Source organism: Medicago sativa, chromosome 6, assembly GCF_051527215.1.
Source record: "Medicago sativa cultivar Bolivia chromosome 6, Bolivia_mono, whole genome shotgun sequence".
Classification (NCBI taxonomy): domain Eukaryota; kingdom Viridiplantae; phylum Streptophyta; class Magnoliopsida; order Fabales; family Fabaceae; genus Medicago; species Medicago sativa.
In genome coordinates this window covers 27,378,666-27,403,152 of record NC_140754.1, presented here as the reverse complement: position 1 = coordinate 27,403,152, position 24,487 = coordinate 27,378,666, and the positions used below count along the sequence as shown (strand labels likewise).

Here is a 24,487-nt window from a genome sequence, read left to right as displayed (position 1 = left end):
ATGTGGTTAGGATAATTACGAACTAGATTATTGGTACTAAGAAGCAACTTAGCTGTGCATCATATATCCAAACCATTAGCCATATTTTTTAGTATTTTATTTATTATACAATAATTTCATGGGGATTAGTTTATTCTAGTTTGGCCACTTTGAGGATTTCAGGGTTGATTTTGGAAGGGGATGGGGGAGGAAGGATAGGGAAAGGGGTCCAATTGAAATGGGAAGGAGATGGACACCCATGTCTTGCTTACCTTTAAAGTATCCTAATAGCAAAGACAAAAAAGAAGTGAAAAACTTATAGGGACACAAACCATAATAAGTTTTAGGGACGGAAAATTCATTTAACCCGAATATGTAATACTTGATTAGAGATGGAAATATGTCATTAGAGGTGGAAAAACTTATTTAAGCCGAATATCCGGTACTTGATTAGGGACGAAAAGGATCCGGGGATTCAGAAAGATTGGGTCTCTCGAGCTGCAAAAGATATATATATATATATATATATATATATATATATATATATATATATATATATATATAAAATCATGGCATGATGGGTGCAAATAATGGCACGATTCCTCAGGATCTAGACTCTATATAAAGTTTTGTTCTTCATGTTTTGAGTAGGGCTTCAAGAGAAAGAAACTTAGAGAATCAAATGAGGTAATTTAGGGTTGAATGTCTTTGGCGAGAGGTTCTTTTGGGTTGGGAAACATTTTGTAAACATCTTGAGTGAGTGAAATCATTGAGTCTTTTGCTTATGAGAAGAGATTGGGAAATGAGTAGAAATTAGGTTTGTTTTTGGAGAACTTGTTGAAACTAATTTTTTGTAACCCTTTTGTATCACTTTGTAAAGAACTAATTGACAGTGAAGTGGAGTGATCTCTCTCCCCATAGTAGGTCATTGCTGGACCGAACTGGATAAACATTTTTTGGTGTGTTTGTTTCTCTTATCTCTTTATCTTTTGCTTGTAGTTTTGTGCTTTTAAGCTTGATTCCTAGATTAGATTTAGGTCTACTACCAGTGGTAGTACTTGAGGCTATCCAGGGAGTATTTTTTATTTTTTTTTAAAGAAATGATGTTAACTAAACATGGGTAGCTTTACGCATCTTTTTATTGTTGGATAAGTAAGAATTTGCATTCGTTTTGAACCAAAAATGATTGTGGATATTTCATGAATTTGCACGAGGTTCTTGGCCAAAACAAAGGAATACGAGAGTTTTAAATTTTATAACACTATTGATCTCTAACACTTTTTGTCGTTATATTATTAAAAATTAAAATCAACTAAAAAATCTTTAAACTATATTTTCTCCATCAATTTATTCCTTCCCTAGTGACCAAATCAATGAATTAGAATATAATTTAGGAATCTCATTACTGATTTTATTAGTTTAAGAATCAAATTTAGAAGAACTGATAGTTTTAAAGGTCATGTTAACCGGTTTCTTCAGGACACTGATTAAGAAAGACAAAAAAAAGTAAATTTTAAATTGAAAATAAATTTTTTTACACTTCAAAAGAATTGATTGCTTTGTAAAAAAAAGAATTGATTGTGCAAATTTCAATGTAATACTATTATATTTGCTTTCTTAATCAATTTATCGGGAGCACCGGTTAATATTTCCAAACTTTTAATATTAAATTGACTATTTTTTTATTTTTTTTAGATTGGTCCCTCTTGACTAATCCACCACTCAACCTCTGATTTTGTAAAGGAATCAGAGATGAACTGTTCAAGAGCCACCCTAAAACGTTTACTAATGATATTAAATAATAATAATATGTTGACGGAAAAACGAGTCACGTCATTTTCATCTCATTTTTTTTACATGTTCCACGGTTGTTGGTAACATATATGTACGTACCAAATTTTATACTAGAAATTCATTATGTAAAACAAGAGAAATAATTGCACATATCACAGAAAACAACATATATTTATTTATATCCTTAAAAAAAACATATATTTATTTATATATCATATTAGAACAGTACCTTCAAACAATGACAAATACCAAAACAAAATATTACAAAATACAAACCAATTAAAATAAAAAAAAAGTGAAAACAAACTGAAAATAATGTTTCAAAACCCATTCCATTCTCCTCATATAATTGCATAATGCTTATTCCATCAATCCATCCACCATCTTTACTTTATTTGCGACTGTATTTCGGATCCTACTAAAGTGTACACACATAAATACATTATTATTTGGTCATCGAAGTGATGCATAAATAAAAAAAAAACATTAACATTATATATAAATTAAAGATTAATCTACGACGGCTATTTTTGAAAACTATAAATTAATAAAGAAAATAACAACGATGTTCTTTTATACTATTAGAAATAACTAGAATTTGTACCAAAAAAAAAAAAGAAGAAATAACTAGAATTAGTAATTAAATTTAAAGGGTATTAAAATGAAAATTCTCTAGAGTTTCGTTGTCAAAAAATTTATTGCCGAAACGAAGTTAATTTTTTGTGTTTTTACTGGTTGCCGATGATGATCATAATAATAATGAATTTTTTTTCCAATAATGAAATGAATTATGATATAACCTCATAAACAAAGTTAACCTCATTGGTCCAGAATTAAAAATTTTTATGAGAACATCCATAACCATTAGAAGGCTATAATAGTTTTTAAATTAAATTGACTGATGTAAAATAATATAGATATGTTTAGTCAAAAGAAAAATAATATAGATATGTTTGGTCAAAAAAAATAAAATAATAATATAGATATGAAGAAGCATACCGTATGTACTAAGGGCTATACTACTAACTATTTAGTAGTGGTGACGGGTGGTGGTTGAGATGGATACTTGTATTGCTTCTTAGGTGGTGGTGGAGGAAATTGGTATTTCTAGGGCTTCCTATGTGGTGGTGGTGGTGACTTGTAATAGTAATATGTAGTTCGTTGCGATAGTTGTAGTGGTGGTGGAGATGGGTACTTATAAGGTGGGGGTGGCGACTTGTACTTGTAAACTGGTGGTGGAGGTGATGGTGGTGGTGGTGACTTGTAATAGTAAGAGGGTGTTCGACGTGGTGGTGGTGGAGATGGGTACTTATAAGGTAGGGGTGGCGACTTGTACTTGTAAACTGGTGGTGGAGGTGATGGATATTTGTAGGGCTTCTTTGGTGGTGGCGGCGGAGGAGACTTGTACTTATATATTGGTGGTGGAGGTGATGGATATTTGTAGGGTTTTTTAGGAGGTGGTGGTGGATATGAGTAATGGTAAGGAAACTTTGGTGGAAGTGGTGGATATGAGTGGACAGAGCTGTCAGCTGAGATTTGAGATGTAAAACTTAGAGAGAGTATAACCATTAGAATAGTGAGTAAAGAAGAGGCCATTGGAGACTTCATTCTCCCCTTACAACTCACTTTAAACGGGTTTTGGTTATGCCTAAGGAAAAGTAGTGACCCCTTTATATAGTTTTTTTTCTTTACCAAATTTAACACCATTTACATGCTTAAGTTTTTATTGTAAATTAGGGTATTTTGCATGTGACAGTAAATATGAATCGACCGAGTCAGTGGTGAAGTTTGCTCAATATAAGGAGTAAATATTTTCCTAAAACATATACTAAAATTAAAGTGAATGACTCATAGTATACGGATATGAATTAATTTCTATTTTGTTGTCGGAAAAAAAATTAATTTCATTTGGAAACTCAGGTATTCCATCTAAGGACCAAATAATCTTGGGAACCAATCTCACTATCCACCAAGGGGATGTCTAATTAAATTTAGATTAAAGCTTTTTATGGACTAATCCGCAGAAATCAACATTGAGATGATTTAAACATGTTGAGAGATGCACACATCAAAATTTGGGATGACAAAAGAACCCGTGCCGGAGGGTATGCGAGGATAAAATCCACCACGGACTTTGAGCTTAACACAACTCCACAAAAACGGATTTGTGGGGGCATCGCTTAATTTTTGTAGGAACAAAAACAAAAGGGTTAAATATGTTTTTGGTCCCTATAAATATGTCAACTTTTCGTTTTAGTCTCTCTAAAATTTTCAATCTTCACTTCTGGTCCCACCTTTAAAGTAAACTCATATGTAGAGTTCATATTTTTGAATAAAATTTTGCTGAAAAATTCATAGTATTATAAGAATCTCACAAAAAATATTAGAATTTTTTAACAAATCATGAATTTAATATAAATTTTTATATTGTTGACGGTTAAAAATTCATATTTAATTTGTGTTTTGGTAAAAAATTCTAACTTTTTTTGAGATTTTTCTTTTGCAATATTATACATATTTTTGCATAATTTCATTCAAAAATACAAAAATTAGCTTAAAAATAGAGACCAAAAGTAGTGATTTGAAATTTTATCGGGACTAAAAGTTGATGGAAAATTTTAAAGAAACTAAAACGAAAAGTTGATATATTTATACGGGTCAAAAACATATTTAACCCAAAACAAAATAACTAAAAAACATCAAACAAAATATATACATAGTGGGGGCAGCAACCCCGATTGTGATCTATGTATATCTGTCCATGCATGCCGGAATCTCATCAAAGATACGTAAACCAAGAAAATATGTTGCTGTATTCACTAGTTGATGGGCAATATAATTTGTTTGATAATAGGTGTAATGGAGTTAAAATTGGCAAAGGCAATTGAGTGTAAGTGAAGTTGATATTGTATCATAATTTAATTATTCAACATAACAAAGCATACATTTAGCTAACTAATAAATTAATTGCTTTTTGGTGAAGGGTAGCTACAATTCGGACTTTCTTTGAGTTATGTAGATATTTTCACACTTAATAATATTCTTAAATCATTTATTATGAAAGAAGAAATGAATGAAGTAAAATTCTCATTTATTGAATCATATGAGCATTACGGCTTATATATTAGATCCTAGATGATTAGAACAACTATAATACACCAACTGTATGCTCTCTAAAACCTATTACAGTTAGTTACAACTAACTAACTAGATAACTTGTGGAACAAGTTATCTATACAACTTAACTTTTAGTTTCCTTTATTTCTTCATTATGCAATATCCTTTGTAGTTGATCATATTTCCACTTATACGTTTGGAATTACTCTTTTAGACTTGATTAATTTTTCATTAGAGCAGTGCTATTATCCGCGAGGGAATAACTCGTGAATATGGTTTAACGAAAAAATGTGGAATTAGCGGCAATTAAGCAGGAATGATGATATGTGTTCTTAGGGCAAAAGTTAGCGTGACTCATATTATTATTCTTAACTTACTTTTAATTCAGTCTACAATTTAAGATAGATAGTCATTAATGCACTCTAGTTCTCAATTCAATTCTTGCACACTTAAACATTTATTAAATAAACAAATTCTTCTTGTGATTTGTTATCATCAAAACATCAAAAATGTGTTCTTTGAAACAACATAGTTAAACAAGGATCCCAACAAGACAAGCTGTGGATCGAGAAGGGCCATGATTGATGATCTTCACCAACAAAGTAGTGTTTAGTTCTTTAATGATATTGAGATGGTTAATATATTAATTGTTATGTTAATATTTTCTCTCGTATGAGGATTCGAACCTTGAACTCCTTTAATCAGATAGCTCAATCAAATGAGTTATCCGGTACCCGAGATGGTTATCCGTATGTTAGTAAAGGTTTGTAAGTTTTTGAAATTTGACTAACAACCGGTTGATCTATTCAAATTCTCTTTCTTCAATATTGAGATGGTTATACATTTTTTTAAATAATAAATGTTAATATATTAATTGTTATGTTAATATTTTCTCTCTTATGAGGATTCGAACCTTGAACTCCAATCAGATAGCTCAATCAAATGAGTTATCCTTTACCCGAGATGGTTATCCGTATGTTTGCAAAGGTTTGTAAGTTTTTGAAATTTGACTAACAACCGGTTGATCTATTCAAATTCACTTTCTTCAAAATTATGAATTTCGTTGAAGTAGGTTTTATGTTAATTATAGGTTTTTAGACCCCGTGAAACATAAGTAACATTGACAGTAGAGATTTCAATATAATTAAAGCATGAGAAAATTAACTGATGTTGACAGAACTCATATTTTCTTTCAAAGAAAAAGACCTCAACCTTACTTAATTATCTTTGCTTATACTTTTGTACGAATTTTTATTCTATGCTTCAAATTAATACTCACAAAAAAGTCTTTGATAATTATTATTTATTTCTAACTACCATTGTTCACATTCACCAGTTTTAGTAGCAACTTCTTATCGTAGTTTCAAAATTGTATATAGTTGCCTAAATATGTTGTTTCCTAGCAACTTCTTGTTTGTTTGTTTTTTTTTTTTTTTTTAAACAGCAAATATATATTTACTTTCTTGTTTCCTAGCAACTTCTATTTCGTCAACCATATTGATTTGAAAAAGAAGATTCATTTAGTTTCTGAGAAAATTCGTGACTCAATTGATCTCTTGAGAAAAATAAAAAAAAACTTTCAGTCTCTGAAAAAAAATAAGTCAGGACAGGACCAGTTAGTTCATATTTTCTTTCCATTTTTTTTTTGTTGACAAATGAAATATAGAGGAAATAAAATAAAGTGAGAAGATATTATTTAATAGTTTGGTATGGGAGAAATTAAAAAGAAGTTATGATAGGAAAGAATATGTGTATTTATAAAAAAAACATGATATGATAAAATTAAATTAAAATAAGTATTTCAAAATAATCAATGAAAATTAGAAATTATAAAATATATTTATTTATTTATTTTGAATAAAATTATAAAATATATTTATATCAATCAAATAATTTTTTCAATTAAATAAATTAACAATAAAATGACAGAAATATTTGAAATAAATTACAAACTATAAAAAATAAGATTAAAAGAATATTAATCACCCAAAACATAGTGAGCACAAACACCAGGTAACATAAAATATAAAAAGTACTTTGAAGTTCTCATACATGCCTGATGTACTAGGGATGGAGAAAAATGCTCATTGATTTAATAAAAATAATTCTTACTCCTATTAAACATATAACCAAATCAACAATGATTTCTAAACATATTATTCCATATTATCATATTCGAAGTAATTTCCTTCAAAAATTACTTCGAATATGATAATATGATAACATATTCGAAGTAATTATTATTCACTTTAATTGGACACACTTAGAATTTGTTGTTCAGGTTTATCCTACAGCAGGACCGACCCAACATGTCAAGAGGCCTCAAGTAAATTTTATAATGAAGCCTTTTGAAATTAAAAAAAAAAAAAACAGCACAATCCTTATTAAAAGCATGATAAATCAAGTTTTGTTGAATCTAAGATTTAAACTTAGGACTAAAAGGATTTTAGGTTTTAAAATTGACCAACTAAAATAGATAAATATTGATTATTAGTATGTCATATTATATATTTATCGACAAATTGACTTATTTTAGGGCTTTTTTTTAACCCAAAATCTTGAGGCCTAAATTGACCAACTGCTTGGGTGGCTTGGCCCTGGCCAGCCCTGTCCTACAGTGTCATACATTTTAACTGAACACTCAAGATTTGTCTTTCAACCGAATTTCCATTGTTGCTCAAATTTACCCTGCAATGCACTTCATTATCTCAGAGTACTTTACCGATCGGTTAGCATAATCAACAATCGGTATATACCTCACAATTATTATCATAACATGAATTCATATACTCTATAGATGATTAAATATACATTTAGTAATCATCTTTACATTCTCAATGCATTGTATTCAGTCCACATCTCAACACAATTACATGTACACACAAACAACATACATTATATCACAATAGAACATACATTATATCACAATAGAACACACGCTCATAGTAGGCAACTTATAGATACGCTTACTACATACACATATATATTTTAATCCAATGATTATGTAGCTCAACTGTCGCATACATCTAGCATATAAGCATACATGTTCGCAATTATTCATCATTACAACAATAATTGATGTACATAACAACATTTAATATTGACATACACTAATTTAATCTTACATGGTACTAGAGTAAGTAGTTGAAACTATAATGTACAAATTAAAATAATCGTACCTGATAAGAAAGGTGACGTCCGTTGCAGTTGTTCAAAGCATTTGAAACCTCTAGAACGGCCTGGGGGTGGGAGGGTGGGGAACTTGCAAACACTCTGATACTCAAGTCAGTTTAGAGAGTAAGAATGGGGTTTAAGGTTGAAGGATTTCGTACCTTTGGGGACTGTATAAAGTCCCCTTATATAGAGGTGACATGCAACAACCATTGTAGGGCACACCGAGGCACTCGACAGTTAAGAAATGGTGAGAATATTAACCGTCGATCCGAATATGCGGCACACAGGAGGAGACATTCCATTCGGATAGTAGGTTAATTTATATTTTGGTGTTTTTCTATTTTTATAATTTTAGTTTTTGAGTAGATTTACAAGTAAGATATTATGATTCATTTTTAGAGTAGATTTAAGTTGATTAATTTTGTTAAAATGTTTGCATGTTTATGTTATAGTTATGCGTTTTATGGTTTATATATAATTTGCACTCCAAGTGTTTGATGAAATGTTTGAATGAGTTTTTCATTAACCGTTTAATTTCTTATGGTATAAATTTGAAACAATGGACCCTAATTTGTTCAAAGCTCAAGTACGTTTCAACGGTGGAAACCGTCATTTGTTCAAGGTCCATGTCGATATCACGCTAAAGAATCTAAAGGATCAACTGAACGAAAACAATCAAGGATTTAACCCCGGAGACACAAATGTAAAACCCGGATATTTTATCTATTTTTACTCTATATTATTTTATCGTAATTCGACATTAAAATATGTTATCTTCATGATTTATTATCCGATAGTATTGCTACTATTATTATTATTACCATCATCAAATTATATAGCTAAATTCTTTCCACTAATTATTAAATAGTGTAGCGTGTACCATTTATGCATATTATTATGGTAAGGGGAAATGACTTGGTCTTGATACCTAATTGTCTTATGTACTAGTAGTTACTATATTATAGGTTTGAGTTCCATTTGTTTTTCAATGCATGTACGTGTGGCAAAACCAATTTTCATATTTATCTCATGTTACTATTAAGCTAATATTAAATATAATGACTGGTCCAAAATTGTAGAAAAGAAATGGGGACATGTATTTGAAAAGAAACAATGCAACCTCCTTCCTAGTAACATGGTCAGTTTCACATCCCACTCCTTAAGCATAGTGCCACTCAATTAGGGAGTTAGTGATAGGAGTATTTCACTATTAATAACAACCGGTTACCTCCCTCATTTTATTCATTCATCACTTTATTATTTCTACACTTTAGAAAATAGAAAAACTGAGAGAGAAAGGAAACATTAGAGAATCTCGGAGGAGGTAGAAAAGAGGAGGAAGGACCAACCTTAAGGACTAGTAATTAGACCTCATCACCAAGTAAGACTATTTTCTCATCATTCTTTCTCAATATTAACCTATTGTTAGAAACCAATGAGTTTACTTTCTTATGTTAAATTTCAATTGAAAACTCTACCTAAATATGTAGATAAATTCTTGAAAGAATATAGACATTTGAAACTCATTATTTTTCTTTTACACTAGTCTATGTTTAGAAATATTCATTTATATTTTGAGTGAAATTCTTGTGATAAGAAACCGTAGCCAAACCTCAAATCTTGCATAGGAATAATGATGGGTAGTAGTTACACTAAGTTAGTTTTTATTTAATTGTGAAGGTATAGATGTAGTGGAACAAAGACTGTTGTGTGGAAACTTTAAGAGCTACTATTGTTAAGGTAAGGGCATCTCTCCACGCGTTTCCTCACGTGCGTGTGTGTGTCTATATATATATATATATATATATATATATATATATATATATAGAGGCCATATCAAATGAGAGGACTTTTATTGTGAGAGATGAGAGGGCTAAATTATGACCCTTGGATTAATATTAATGGATCAGATCAAATTTGCACAATTCTTTCCTTTCTGTACGTGAGCATTCTTCTTTCTCTGTTTCTCCCAATTCCCATTCTCATCCCCTTCTTTCACGTCTCGCCATCGCAACTCACAACAGTGAAGAAATAGTTCTCAATCCCATTCTTAGCTTCTTCCACTGCTTATGTCAATCTCATTCTTAGGGATTCAACAATTTCAATTAGGGATTCAACTGTCCTTCAATTTCAATTCCTCATCTGTGTTCGTTACAGGTTTCGAAGTTATTATCTATGTTTAAAAATTAACAGTGAAAAATTCAATCCCAACTTTCTCTTTGATAGTGTTTTTTTGGATTCATTCTTTTTTTCATGGTTCAATTCCAAAACTGTGATTGTTTTATAGTAATAGAAAAAGAATAGAATCATGATTTAAGGCTTGAAAATAGAAACGATGGATACAGGAAAAAGAACTTGAAAATAGAAACGATGATTTAAGCCAAAAGAACTTGAAAATAGAGATTAGATCGGAAAAAGGAATTCTGCAATTTTAGCTTGGTGGGGATAGAGGACGCAGAAAGGAACAATGGATACAGGAAGAAGCTCAACAGATAATCCGCTGCAATTATAAAAAACAAGTACCACCGTAAAGATTGATCCAAGGGCCATGATTTAAGCCTCTCATCTCTCATAATAAAAGCTCCTCTCACTTGATATGGCCTCATATAGAGGCCATATCAAATGAGAAGTATCATAATGGTGTTATTTTCTTTACGAGAATGATGTGTTATATATTTGTGTGGTGATAAATATTTTGGTGGTGTTGTTTTGACATGAATATCATGTATTACTATTTGTGTGAGCTGTTTTAACATGAATACTACCTGTTATGTGTGACAAGTAACAAAAATGGTGTTTCTAAACTATATCCAAAGGTGGGATATAGACTTAGAGTTAAGGAGTTATTACCCAAAGGTGGGGTAATTATGGAGACCTTCATGCATTAGAAGATTCAGAATAGTGTCCAACGGTGGGGTACTGAATCTTGAGTCTTAGGAGTTATTACCCAACGGTGGGGTAGTGGCGATTCATATGCATTAGATGTTTCACAATAATGCCCAACGGTGGGGTACTGAACATCGAATTTTTAGGTGTTGTTACCCAATGGTGGGGTATTGCCCAATGGTGGGGTATATTGTCCAATGGTGGGACATTTGGCTCCGTTTAGAGGTGAAATCCGGATCATGAGCATTGGCATATAGATTGACCATTAGGGACTAACGCATTTTAGTCAGATTGTAACTTGGTGATAGGAGTGTTGATTAGAAACTGGAGTAATGTGTCATGTTTGTTTCATTTATTTTTGTTGTTATGAAATCTATGTTGCATGCCTACTTGAACCATGTTTGTTAGTTGGAGATGACCCTTACTTTTGGACAGATAACCGTCAATCCGTCTTTCCTCCTTGGCGGTGACGTCAGGGAGGCAAAATGACCTAGTTGAAGAAGGCACAAGTGAGACAGTGGTGCACATTTGGAGGCTTGCTATATTATGACAGGGGTATTAGTCTTGTTGAGAAAAAATTTCACAAGCATCCACCACTATGACCAACTAGGTTTTGTCTTGGGTAGGAAAAGGGCAAAAGTCTTGTTCTTAAGAATTTATACTTTTAACGTAAGAACTCTGATTCACTACTTTGAAAATTTAAGAGAAATTTATTTATTGTTATTTTGAATCCAATGAGTTTTAAGTTATTGTTATTATTTTAAAGAAAAAAATATTCGTCTTTTCACTAAAAAGTTGCTAATTAACGTTGGAAAATTTGGGTCGTTACATTTGGTATTAGAGCAGTTCGATCCAGTTTGGACAGTGGGGATGTTTGGGTAGTTTGTGTAAGTAATTTTAGCGCTGGTCATGTCGGTTGAAGTCCTCTAAAGATGATGTGCATTTCTGACTTACTCCAAAAAAAAAAAAAAAAAAATCAAAATGTTTACTTGAAATAGTGTGTTCTAAGCGCAAGCACGTTGATCTTGATCTTATCTATAATAAGTAGTGACGATTATGTGAATTACTAGTATCAAGAATGTGTGATGTCTACACGCAATTGTCTTAGGGTGGTTGTCTTTCATTATGGGGATTTAAGTGATTGGAGAAACTCATTAGATATTAACTACAAGTATAATTGTTAGGAGGGTAGGATAGCCACCTTATTGTCCCATTGTTTAGTAGATATTTCTTTGAAGAGTGCGTTGTTTGCTTGAGTTGAAGGAGAGTTATGCTACTTCATTGCTTTTAGTAATCTTGAGTGTTGGTCAAAAAATGTGAGACTTGTATTGTAAGCTACATTGCAAGAGATCGCTACAGATATCTTGAGAGGAGTTCGTAGGCAGGTAAATCTAGGTGGTAGATAATGTGAATCTAGAAGGCTTAATACATCCCAATGTCCCTTAACTTATTTTTTCTTCTCACTTCAGTCACTTAACTATTAAATGTGTCAATTTGGTCCTTAAAAACACGAAAAATCATCGATTTGGTCCAATTTTATTAATTTTAAATCTGTAAAAAAGAAGACCGTTGGATCAAGGAAGTTCATCATATCTTACCGTGTGCCACCAACACCTAAGTATCTGAAATTTAATTTTTAAAAATAATATAAATACGTTTATATTAATTTAGAAATAAAAAAATCTAAAAAATTTTAAAATTAATTTTCAAAAATAAAAAAAAAATCTAAAAAATCTAAAAAATTGGCACATTTTAAACACCTAAGGATCATGTTTTAAAAATTGGCACATTTTAAACACCTAAGGATCATGTTTTAAAGAATCAAACTTTAAAAAAACCCAAAATCAAACCGAAAAGATTTCATAACCACTGCCATAACCACCACCACCACCTCTACCACCATAACCACCTCCGCAATCTAAAGCAATAAATCCAGTTTTTTACTCAAACCAATTTTTCTCAAATTGATTCAACACAAACAGAAGAAGAAAAACAAGCAAGAATTGATTCAAGGCAATCAAAATTTATCCCAAATTGATTCAACACATCACAAAAGCTTTATGGAATTGTTTGTCAACGAACAAAAACAACAAAAAAACAAGAAAATTAAAGAAATATGAACAACACAAGCGCACGACAACGACCACTTCGGCTTGATATGAAAAGAGATCAGAAATCGAATATGATATAAGCATACTTGATTGCAGCGGCAACTGAAGATCACAAGGCGGATCCAGATAATAAAACGAGAGGGATTTGGGTGGATTTCGATCTGAATTTCGACCATGCCGTTTTCTAGAATTTTGTTTTCCAGAAATTCAATTTGAAGAAAATGAATTGATGAATGATTGAATGGAACATCAAAGAAGAAGAGGAGGAAGGAAAAGGAGAGATCTGAGAAGAAGAAGAATAAGAAGGAGGAGGAACGGCAAACATGTAGAAGGATTTGATGTTTTTAATATATTAACCATAAATGTTTTTCATATTTTTAGAATTTTTTTATTTTTGAAAATTAATTTTCCAATTTTTTAGATTTTTTTTATTTTTGAAAATTAATTTTAAAATTTTTTAGATTTTTTTATTTCTAAATTAATATAAACGTATTTATATTATTTTTAAAAATTAAATTTCAGATACTTAGGTGTTGGTGGTACACGGTAAGATATGATGAACTTCCTTGATCCAACGGTCTTCTTTTTTACGGATTTAAAATTAATAAAATTGGACCAAATCGATGAATTTTTCGTTTTTTTAAGGACCAAATTGACACATTTAATAGTTAAGGGACTGAAGTGAGAAGAAAAAATAAGTTAAGGGACCTGAGGATGTATTAAGCCGAATCTAGAACGTCGAGGGTGAGAGGCTTTTTAAATAAGACTTAAATTTGAATGGTGGAAGTCTAAGTTGAGTAAAGATAATTTGGGCCTCACAAATAGCGTCTTCACTAGTTCTTAATGGAAATTACAACCTCTAGTTTCAATTGGTAAATAGTTGCTTTTGATGCTTCACGATCATCCTTATTCTAAGAATTTTGTGGTGAGGTATTCAAGATTAGAAAAACATGGGTTTGATATGGTAATTTAAGGACTGAAAGTGAGAAGACAAAGCGGTTATTGGAAGAATTTACTAGGATTGTACAATGCTCATAGGAGAGTAACACTTTAAGAATCAAAATATTTTCGATGGTGAATAAAGAAGAGGAATATATAAGGTTTGGGAAACAAAATGAGTGACGGTGTGGAGTTAAGTTTTGAAGATAAGAAGTATGAAACTTGAAGTGGGAATTGAGTATGATCTTTTGGAGTAAGTGATTATTAGTGTTAATTGATGATGTTTCAGTGAACATAGGCTGCAGTTAGAGTTCTGTTAAGTGAAAGCTTATTCGCTCGCTATAACAAAATAATGTGACATCTAGAGTAGAGAAATGATTCTTGTTGAAAATAGACAATACATGAGTTACTTTTGGAGAGTTTTTAGGGTTTAGAAAATGGGAGAATAAGGGAGAATATAGCTTATTTGTATCGACTCAACCCTTTCATTTACTGTCAAAGACGGGCATGTCGAAAATTGTTGAGAACGATGTTTTCCATGTTTTGGTGAATGCGGAAGTATGATTCTTATCCATCCCGTGTCACTGGTTGGCTCCGATACAATTCAAGGAGGATTCATTCTTAATATCTCTTGTAAGAAAATGACGGTAGAAAGCTTAGGATGCAAATGAACAAGAAAATGGATTTGAAATAAGGCTACTGGAGATGAAACATGGTAATTTTAGGATAAATATGAAGGAGCAGTATTGATCAAGTTCTTTTTTTTTTTCCTTCTTCTTGTGTCCGTTTCGAAGACGAAACTATTTTAGGTGGATAGAATATAAGATTCAAGTGCTGTTGATGAGCATGGTGAAATAGTTCACTATGTTATGCTTGCTGATACTGAACAAGTTGGATGCTTTAAATGAGAAGAATAAAACATGGGAACTTGTCAGTTTATCAGTTGATAAGAAAGAAATTGATTTAAAGCGGGTATACAAGTTCCCATGTTTTAAATCAACTGATGACTTGTTGGTAGCTAGTAGCACCAAAGCTGATACAGAAGAATTTAAGCTGAGAATGAAGTCTGAATTTGCGATGACAGACCTTGGGAAACTGGCTTATTTACTAGGAATGGAATTTCTAGAAACTGAAAGGGCTATAGTTTTGCATAAAATGAAGTATGCTACTGAAATATTGAAGAAATTTGAAATGATTGAATGCAATTCTGTAGTTTCACTAGTTGAAACAAGGACCAAAATGGAAGGTGCAGGAGATGAAGAACCTTTGGATCCAACTATGTTCAGAGCGGAAGATAGCTGATGAGGTTCCAGTCATGTTGAAGATCGATAACAAGTCTGCAATCAACTTAGCTAAGAATCCAATATGCCATTACAAGCTAGCAAGAACAAGTTAAGTGTTAAGTGTTGAGTGTTGTGCTACACAAGATCTGTTGGCAGACTTTTTCACAAAAAGTTTTAAAGAGAAACCAGTTTTTGAAACTAAGAAGAGAAATAAGAGAGGTGAATTTTGATAGTTTGAATTAAGAAGGAGTATTGGTTTTATAATTCAAACTATAGGTAGTTAGTTTGTTAGTTACTTGAGCTATAAGTTAGCTGAATAAGACTGCTTTTATTCATTCTTCTTCTTCTATTATCATTATCTCCCACTATAGAGTAGTTAGCTAGCTTTTCAATCCAACACACCTAAAATAGAAACAAATTCTTTAATTTTATGAAACTTACTTGTAAACCAAAAATGGATTGAAGCTTTTCTATAACCTTAAGTATGACTTTCATGTCTTTAAATTATTTTAACTTTCCTTTTTCTTCCATTGAAGCAATTTAATTTGTATATGAATTCCAGTTCAAGTTCTTGCTTTCATCTTTTTCAGCAAAAGAGAAATTAAATTAAAGAGATAAATGAATCCAAAGATTGGAGGACATAAACCATACCCAATATAAACACAAAAATGTAATGATCAACCCTAAAGAGCATAATAAACAATGAGAAACTAGACAAAAGTTGTACGGTACACACAGTCAGGTAACGATCCGACAAAAGAACCCAAATCTAAAATGACATTAGCCATCAATTATTTCGAAAAAAGTAAAAACTATATTACCCATCAATAAAATGTGGATGAAGCTACCCATGCTCAGTTGACACCAATTAAAATGATTTATTTGTCTTCCATCATAAATTGGAAAAGACAAATACATGATTATAATTGATGCCAACTTTTTTTTTTTTAGGCAAAAAGGATAAATATATTAAAGAAAATAAAAGATACAGAGACTGGGAGGACATTAAACCTGACCCAGTTACAACCAAAACGGAAATACATCGTGAAAATACAAACTGGGTTGACCAGCCCTAATCAATCTTAACAAAGTAAACACTCATCACGGGCGCAACCTAGCGAACTCGCGTACGGGCGTGAAACCAGATTACAAAAAAGATGAAGAGTGAGCATCTGTTCAGATCAAAAGGGTTAAGAGTTGGCGAATGGATCGACCGTCAACACGGTATCAAGATCCACGTACCAACAACCACCTGATCAAAACAGCAGGCAAAATAGCTCTTTCTAGCATAACGGTACCGGAGAGGAAGCAGTCTTGACGCCTTGAGACCTGCATATCTCAACAGACCTGGAATATTAGAGAATCAAGCACAGACCACCAACACAACCAGTTTCAGACGTGTCTGAACCCAGATCATGGGATGAGTCCAACACACGTTAGTAACCAAACAGCCCTTACGGGTTTAAAGAACCATACCCTTTCGGGTTTGCGAAACAAAACCACCAAAACAGGTCACAACTGTTACCATGCCCTCCAATCTCTGATCAGCAACCCCAAAAACAAAAAAACAAAGTACATTACAATACAAACAGAACAACAAATACGAATAGGCAAACAAAAACAAAAAACACAGAAAAACCAAGACGGAAGAGCCATCGACGGCGGAAGAGTGAGCTAGCACCACCGGCTTGGAAGAGAGAAGCTTGAGGTCGTGAAAACTGCAAAAGACCCAATCAAAATCGGATCTAAAACAGGAAGAAAAAATGAGCAACAAACAGCCGTGAACGAGCGAAACCATCCTCTACCACGCCTTTAGAGAAAACGACGGATAAATAAGAATTTGCATTCCTTAAACCAAAAAGTAATGTAGACATTTTTTAGTTTCCACAAGGTTCTTTCTGGAACAAATAAATACAAGAGTTTTAAATTTAATAAACTGTCAATTTAGTCTTTAAATTATCAATCTCTCACATTTTTGTCATTACTTCCTCCGTCTCTAAATAATACTCGTTTAAGGTTGATGCACGATTATTAAGGAAATGATTAATTGTGTTGATTTTGATGGTAAAATTAGTATCATTTACTAAAACCCCTTATTAATTGTAGTTAGTGGAGTAGTTAAGTTGGATGAAGTTCAATAAATAAGGGTATTATAGTGGAAAAAAATAATAAATGCTGCATTATTCTAAAGTGACAATTATTTTGAGAAAAAGAAAAATGGGTAAAGAGACAATTATTGTGAGACGGAGGGAGTATATTATTAAAATCAACTAAAAAATCTTTAAACTATACTTTTTGTCCATCAATTAATTCCTTCCATAGTGACCAAATTGTTGGATTAGAATACAATTTAGGAACATTATTATTGAATTTAGGAACATTATTACCGGTGGTTTAAACATTAAATTGACTATTATTTTTTTTTTTAGATTGGTCCCTCTTGACTAATCCACCATTCAACCTCTGATTTTGTAAAGGAACCAGCGATGAACTGTTCAAGATCACCCTAAAACGTTTACTAATGATATTAAACAATAATGTTGAAGAAAAAACGAGTCACGTCATTTTCATCTCATTTTCTCATTTTTTACATGTTCCACTATTGTTCGTACACATATATGTACATACCAAATTTCAAACTATAAATTCATAATGTAAACAAGAGAAATAATTGCACATATCGTTTTTTTAGGGGTGTGGGATATCGTTTTTACGGTGGTCGCTTCTGTGACGGAGTCTGTTTTAGGTGGTGGCGTGATTTATGGTGGGGTTGTCTTCAGGGGTGTTTTTTAGGTTGTTTATTTCAGGTGTTCCGCCTATATACGGCGCCTTATGTTTGTATGCTCAGTTTCACCGATCTATGTTCGTCTTGAGCAGGATCTGGTTGTTTAATAATATTTGCTGTTTCAAAAAAAAAATTGCACATATCACAGAAAACATTTATTTATTTATATATCATATGATGATCAGAATAGTGCCTTCAAACAATGATAAATACCAAAACAAAATATTACAAAATACAGACCAAATAAAAAAAAAGGTGAAATCAAACTGAAAATAATGTTCCAAAACCCATTCCATTCTCCTCATATAATTGTACAATGCTTATTCCATCGATCCATCGATCATGTTTACTTTATTTGCAACTGTTCTTCGGATCCTAAGAAAAGTTTACACACATATATATTATTAGTTGGTCATAAACTGGTCCCAAGTATCTATTCACCATTTATTTGTCTAGACTGTCAGTTCAAAAATATCTACACAATATTGTTGAAATTTTTCGTATAAGATAATTGTGTCGATATTTTAAGAGCTAACATTTGTCTAAGATATGTCAGCCTGGTAGTGAAAGCTTGACTTTTTGTTAAAATTTCTCCTTGCTCAATTTTATTTTTAAACAAAACTAATATAATAAAGTGATATAATAATAAATTATTATTGAGTGCATGAGTAATAACAAAACATTAACATTATATATAAATTAAATATTAATCTACGATGGCTATTTTTTAAAACTATAAGTTAATATAAAAGAAAATGATGTTCTTTTTATACTATTAAAATATAAAATTAGAATTTGAAATTAAATTTAGAGTGTAATAAAATGAAAATTAATCTCTAGAGTTTTGTTGTCAAAAAATTTAGTGACGAAATTAAGTTGAATTTTGTGTTTTTACCGGTTGCCGATGATGATCATAATAATAATGATAAATTTTTCCAATAATGAAATGAATTATGATATAACCTCCTAAACCAAGTTAACCTCAATGGTCCGTAATTAAAAACTTTTGTGAGAACATCCATATTATTATAACCCTATAATAGTTTTGAAATTAAATTGAGTGATATAAAACAATATAGATATGAAGAAGCATACCATATGTACTAAGGGCTATACTACTAACTATTTAGTAGTGATAAGGTGGAGGAGGTGACTTGTACTTGTAGGCTGGTGGTGGTGGAGATGGATATTTGTACGGCTTCTTAGGTGGTGGGGGAGGAAATTGATATTTGTAGGGCTTCTTATGTGGTGGTGGTGGTGGTGGTGACTTGTAATAGTAGTAGGGTGTTCGACGTGGTGGTGGTGGTGACTTGTAATAGTAATAGGGTGTTCGACGCGGGGGTGGTGGTGGTGAAGATGGGTGCTTATAAGGTGGGGGTGGCGACTTGTACTTGTAAACTGGTGGTGGAGGTGATGGATATTTGTAGGAATTCTTTGGTGGCGGTGGCGGAGGAGACTTGTACTTATATATTGGTGGTGGTGGGGACTTGTACTTATATATTGGTGGTGGAGGTGATGGATATTTGTATTGTTTTTTAGGAGGTGGGGGTGGATATGAGTAATGGTATGGAAAATATGGTGGTAGTGGTGAAGATGAGTGGACAGAGTTGTCAGCTGAGATTTGAGATATAAAACTTAGAGAGAGTATTGCCATTAGAATAGTGAGTGAAGAAGAGGCCATTGGAGACCTCATTCTCTCCTTACAACTCACTTTAAACGGGTTTGGTTATGCCTAAGGAAAAGTAGTGACCCCTTTATATAGTTTTCTTTTCTTTACCAAATTTAACACCATTTACATGCATAATATTTTATGGTAAATTAGGGTATTAGTAAATATGAATAGACCGATTCAGTGGTGGAGTTTGCTCATTATAAGGAGTAAATAAAATACTAGAATATTCTGAAAAGTAAAGTATAAAAGATGAAATAATTGGTATCCCGTGGTATAAATATTACTTTTGTTTCTTTAAATTTGTTACAATCAAAATAATCTTTCTTTATCATAGCCTATCTTTATGCCGGTGAGGACTAAAAAGAACAGCAAAAATAACAAATGTAATAAACACTAATGTTTTGAAAACAAATAAAATCAATAATAATCTAAATACCCAACGATCTAACATAGAATATTCTGAAAACAAAAAGAAACAAACCTGTTTTTACAAAGATAACCCCAAACAATTTCGCAATCTAATGAGAAATGCTATTTATACCGGCAGCGAGGATTACACCGGCAGCGAAGGCTTTTGCAGCTACAAAGAGGTTTATGTTGGTGCGAAGGTATCAGCGATGTTTTCCGATGAGAGGGATTGTGATTCCTGCCATTCCGGCTAAGAGAATCGACACCATAGCGATGAATTTGAGAACGAACGTGGCGGACTCATCTCGGCATAGGTCTGACTCAGTGCCTCCGCATGTTGAGTTCATCATTGATTCTTTGAGTCTGATGAACGATTCATGTTCTATAAAATTGAATAGAATTTTGAAAAGTGCGTGCGAAATTGAATTGAAATTAGGGATTAAGATGAAAAAATAAAAAACAGAGAAATGCATATATATAAAAAGTATTACCAGAGAAGAAGCGAGTTTTTTGAAGGTGGTATTGAAGTAGTAATTGTCAAAGATCCTAAAATGAAAAGAAAAATGAGTGATTGTGAATTTATATGGAAAGCGGTGAAGAAAAAACAAAGAAGGAAGAGAGAAAGGTTTTATGGGAACGAACCTCAAGAAAAATCATGGATAGGTAAACAAAAAAAAAGATGAAAATATTATAGTGTATTTGGATGAGGTAATTGAGAAATTTTGAAGAATTTAGAATTTTAGGTAATTCAAATGATTCAATTAAATTGATTTCATTTCTAAATATTCTTGTTTGGATGGAGTAATAAAAAAATTCATTGTCATATTTTTGGGTAACTTTTATAAATTTTAATTTTTTTGGGCCAAATTTGAAAATTGAAATTAGGGGTCAATTTGTAAATTTTAAAAAATTTGAGGGGTCAAATTATACTTTTTGAAATTTTTGGGGTCAAATTTAAAATTTTGGAAAGTTTAAGGACCAAAATGCAAAATTTGAAAAATTATAACAATGAAGAATTTTGAAATTCTTATCTTTTAGGTGTCATTTGAAATTCTCTAAATTGAATTAACTTGAACAAAATTCTTCATAAATTTCTATCTTTTTTAAAATTCTTTAAATCATTATCCAAACAATGGAATTCACCTCAAAGTATTTGAATTCCCTCAAAACATTACTTTTCCTTAAAATATTCCCTCATCCAAACACACTACTCTTAGGGTTTTTGTTGAGGTAGCATGGATAATCACAAACTAATGATGCAAATTTAGAGCCAAAATTTTAGGGTTGAGTTGTTGCAAACCTAATAAGGGATTAGTGGAGGGAAAAAATTAGGTTAAGTTGAAGCAGACTTAACAAAATTAATAAATAAGGATATACTAAATTAAAGTAAATGATGTCCTGTAAGTGTAGTTCAGTTGGTAGCTACCAGGGATAATTTGTGCAGGGACTGGGGTTCGAACCCCAGATTTTCCACTTCTCCATACATATGTGTGTGAATTTATCCACTAGGCTACTTGACAAAAAAAATCCACTAGACTACTTGACAAAAAAAAAATTAAAGTAAACGATTCATAGTAAACAGATATGAATTAATTTTTTTTTTGTCAGAAATAAATTAATTTCTTTTGGAAACTCGTTATTTCGTCCAAGGATCAAATAATCCTGGGAACCAATCTCACTATCCACTAGTGGAGTGGCTAATTAAATTTAGAGCCAAACTCGAAATAGACCACCCTATAGAAATTGGCATTGGAAGGATTTAAACTTGAGATCTCTGCGTTTGTTGACTCGGAACGAATGCTTGAAGCTTAAAAAAAAACATGTGTTCAAGGGTGTGCACGGATAAAATCCTCCATGACAGCTAATGGAGTTGGGGGTATTTAGGTAATAGGTCGGTTCAACACTTTTTAGGTCGGTTCAAACGATTTAAGAAGTCTTTTCGAACGGCAGTTAACTGTCGTTTGGGGTATTAAGGTAATTTTAGGATGGTTTGAAAAATATTAGAAGCCTAAAGAGTTATTTTAATACACATGGTGGGTTTGATAGCATAAACCTGTTTAAAGGTGGTCCAATGGATCTTGGAAAGATTCTGATACCATCTTAGAATTCGTGATTAAGTTTAACATAAACCTACAAAATCGACTTGTGAGATGATGACTATCCCACTTATAAATACTTATTCCGACAATCTCTCAACTTACGTGCAATTCTTTAACAAAAAGATTTATCAATTAAAGTTGAATTTTTCTTAAAAGTAAATTATAGGGTTTAAACTTTAATGAGTCATTTGTGGATGAAATATCACAATTCCCTTCTATGCATTGTTGATAGTGTGCCTTTCTGCTTTTTGGGGATTGCGTGAGCACCAAAAGAATATGAAGGTTTTGGAGCCAAAGAACTGCAATTGTTTCATTGGACTTTGTTGAGAAAAGGGTTATGGAGGACTTTAACAGGTACAAGTGTTATTTGTTGTGTTTACGGTCTAGTTGAAAAGAGTGATAAGCTTTTTTTATATAACACTAGTAACAAACCCGTGCATCCGCACGGGTGATGGTTGGTCGTGGCGCGATTTAAGAAGTTGGAATTTGGTGTATATAGTTTAAAGATGTAATCATTAATATGTAGTTAAAAAATACATTGTTAAAAAATGTATAATAATGTAAAATATTGATGTATAGAAAAATAAATATGTAATTTTTAAAAATAATAGAATACGGGATTGGTAAAACATATTTTAATGCCATTGACTAACATATATGTCAATATAGAATATAAATATAAAATTTGGGTTTAATAAATGAAAAATGTAATGGTTAAAGCAATATAATAATTTAATACACGGAGTATAGAATAATAAAACAAATAATTAAAATTGAAGGGAAATTAAAAAGTATATATGTTACAGACAATGCATTAAATATAAGTAGCAGAGTACTACAACAGTAATAAAAATACAAAAATAAAAACACATGGATGGGGGAGCGAAAACAGTTTATCATATGGCACATGAAGTAGATATAAAGTTTTGATATTAGTTGACCTCACTAAGCAGAAGCAATAGAAGATGAAGCAGGGGGATTGACTTTATACACATGACATTTAACATTATCTGAAAGCATCAATTTGAAGCGTATTGTTTGGCCAACTCTGAAGTTGTTGGTCTTGCAGAAATGATCCCACAGGATTCCAAATTGTGTTGTAAGTTTTCCATCATTAAGTAAATACACCTTAAATTTCTCTTCATTGCCATTATCAGCACAAAGTTTTATATCCTGGAAACCATATTGCTTGAGATACATTCCAAATTCGTCATCAACTTGCTGTATAAAACAATACCAATCGGATAAATGTTAAATGAAGAAGGAATGGTAATATTTTAAAAGAAGTGAAAAAAGGAAAATAAAATAAAAAACCTTCATTGGGTTGAGAAAGTCATCCTCAGTAAGGAGAGAATCAAAATACGCAGTGTGATTGGAGATTGTGCAGCGACTGTGCCATGTATGTAAGTCATGAGGTGTATATATTGTTTTGAACATATACATCGAGAACATATTATTACCGCAGTAACCAAAAACAATTTCAACATTGTCAGGAAGATCATTAAAATCCTTAAACTCAGTCCAACCATGTGTTAACATGGGGTTAACCAAGCTTTTGTTGAAAGTTAAAATGTGACCTGTGTTTTCTGTATTGAGAAGATGCCATGAACGTGATAGATTAGCTAAATTTGTCTTCACAAAAGCTGGTTCGATCTCAGGATGCATCTAAAGAAATGAGAAATGTTTCATATAAAAGTAATTAATTTAACATAAATTAAGAAGAAAGCAAAAAAAAAAAAAAGTTAAAGAACGAACAAACTTTAGTGCACAAACCTGCTCTGCAACCTTGACAACTGAGAAATATTCAAGCAGGTCTCTTTGAAGCAAAGATCTGATTTTTTCCATGGTTATGTTTGTGGCCGGATTGGAAAAAAATAAAGTAAAATGTTGATGTAGTTGAAGGTTTGTAATGTAGAGCAGAAAAGATGTCAGTGCAATAAAAGAAGTTATAAGCCATGGGCATATCGGATCTGATCCAAATGAATGAGAAATTGATTTTAATATTAAAACTACCGTACATTTGATAGGTAGGAATAAAGCATATGAGTTCATTATGACTAATAAAACACATAAGTTGTGTTTACCATTATAATATAAATGCTATAATTATTAAATATGATTAAGTTTAGTTATGAAATGTAAACATGGTATAGGATTAATATGTGTAATAGTTGGGGAGAAATCACATAACTAAACCATTAGAGTAAATGATGAAAGTAATATAGTTCACACTAATTATA

At 31.8% G+C, this 24,487-nt stretch overlaps 1 protein-coding gene and 2 long non-coding RNA genes across 4 annotated transcripts; all 3 read right to left on the bottom strand.

Annotated features, from left to right (window-relative positions):
* Window positions 1-1,916: 1,916 nt before the first annotated feature.
* Window positions 1,917-3,492, bottom strand: LOC146914276 (uncharacterized). 2 transcript variants are annotated; one of them, XR_015014075.1, is made up of 2 exons: window positions 2,773-3,492; window positions 1,917-2,191 (listed from the first exon to the last, which is right to left on the bottom strand). It is a non-coding gene; the product is annotated as an uncharacterized LOC146914276 (long non-coding RNA). The 2 variants fall into 2 exon arrangements; XR_015014076.1 differs by having other exon boundaries at window positions 1,917-2,188.
* A 14,718-nt stretch (window positions 3,493-18,210) lies between these two features.
* Window positions 18,211-19,798, bottom strand: LOC146914275 (uncharacterized). Its single transcript, XR_015014074.1, has 2 exons — window positions 19,164-19,798; window positions 18,211-18,443 (listed from the first exon to the last, which is right to left on the bottom strand). It is a non-coding gene; the product is annotated as an uncharacterized LOC146914275 (long non-coding RNA).
* Window positions 19,799-22,981: 3,183 nt separating this feature from the next.
* Window positions 22,982-23,913, bottom strand: LOC146914274 (uncharacterized). Its single transcript, XM_085720654.1, has 2 exons — window positions 23,562-23,913; window positions 22,982-23,468 (listed from the first exon to the last, which is right to left on the bottom strand). Exons 1-2 carry the CDS (start codon window positions 23,910-23,912, stop codon window positions 23,193-23,195), a joined length of 627 nt encoding a protein of 208 aa, XP_085576780.1. The 5' UTR covers window position 23,913; the 3' UTR covers window positions 22,982-23,192.
* Between the last annotated feature and the right edge of the window lie 574 nt (window positions 23,914-24,487).

Bases quoted from the DNA above. Each gene is read 5' to 3' on its own strand.
- LOC146914274 (XM_085720654.1), bottom strand. From the start codon at position 23,912: ATGCATCCTGAGATCGAACCAGCTTTTGTGAAGACAAATTTAGCTAAT. The intron at 23,469-23,561 runs GTTTTTTATTTT...TGTTTTATACAG, and splicing joins ACTTTCTCAACCCAATGAAG to CAAGTTGATGACGAATTTGG.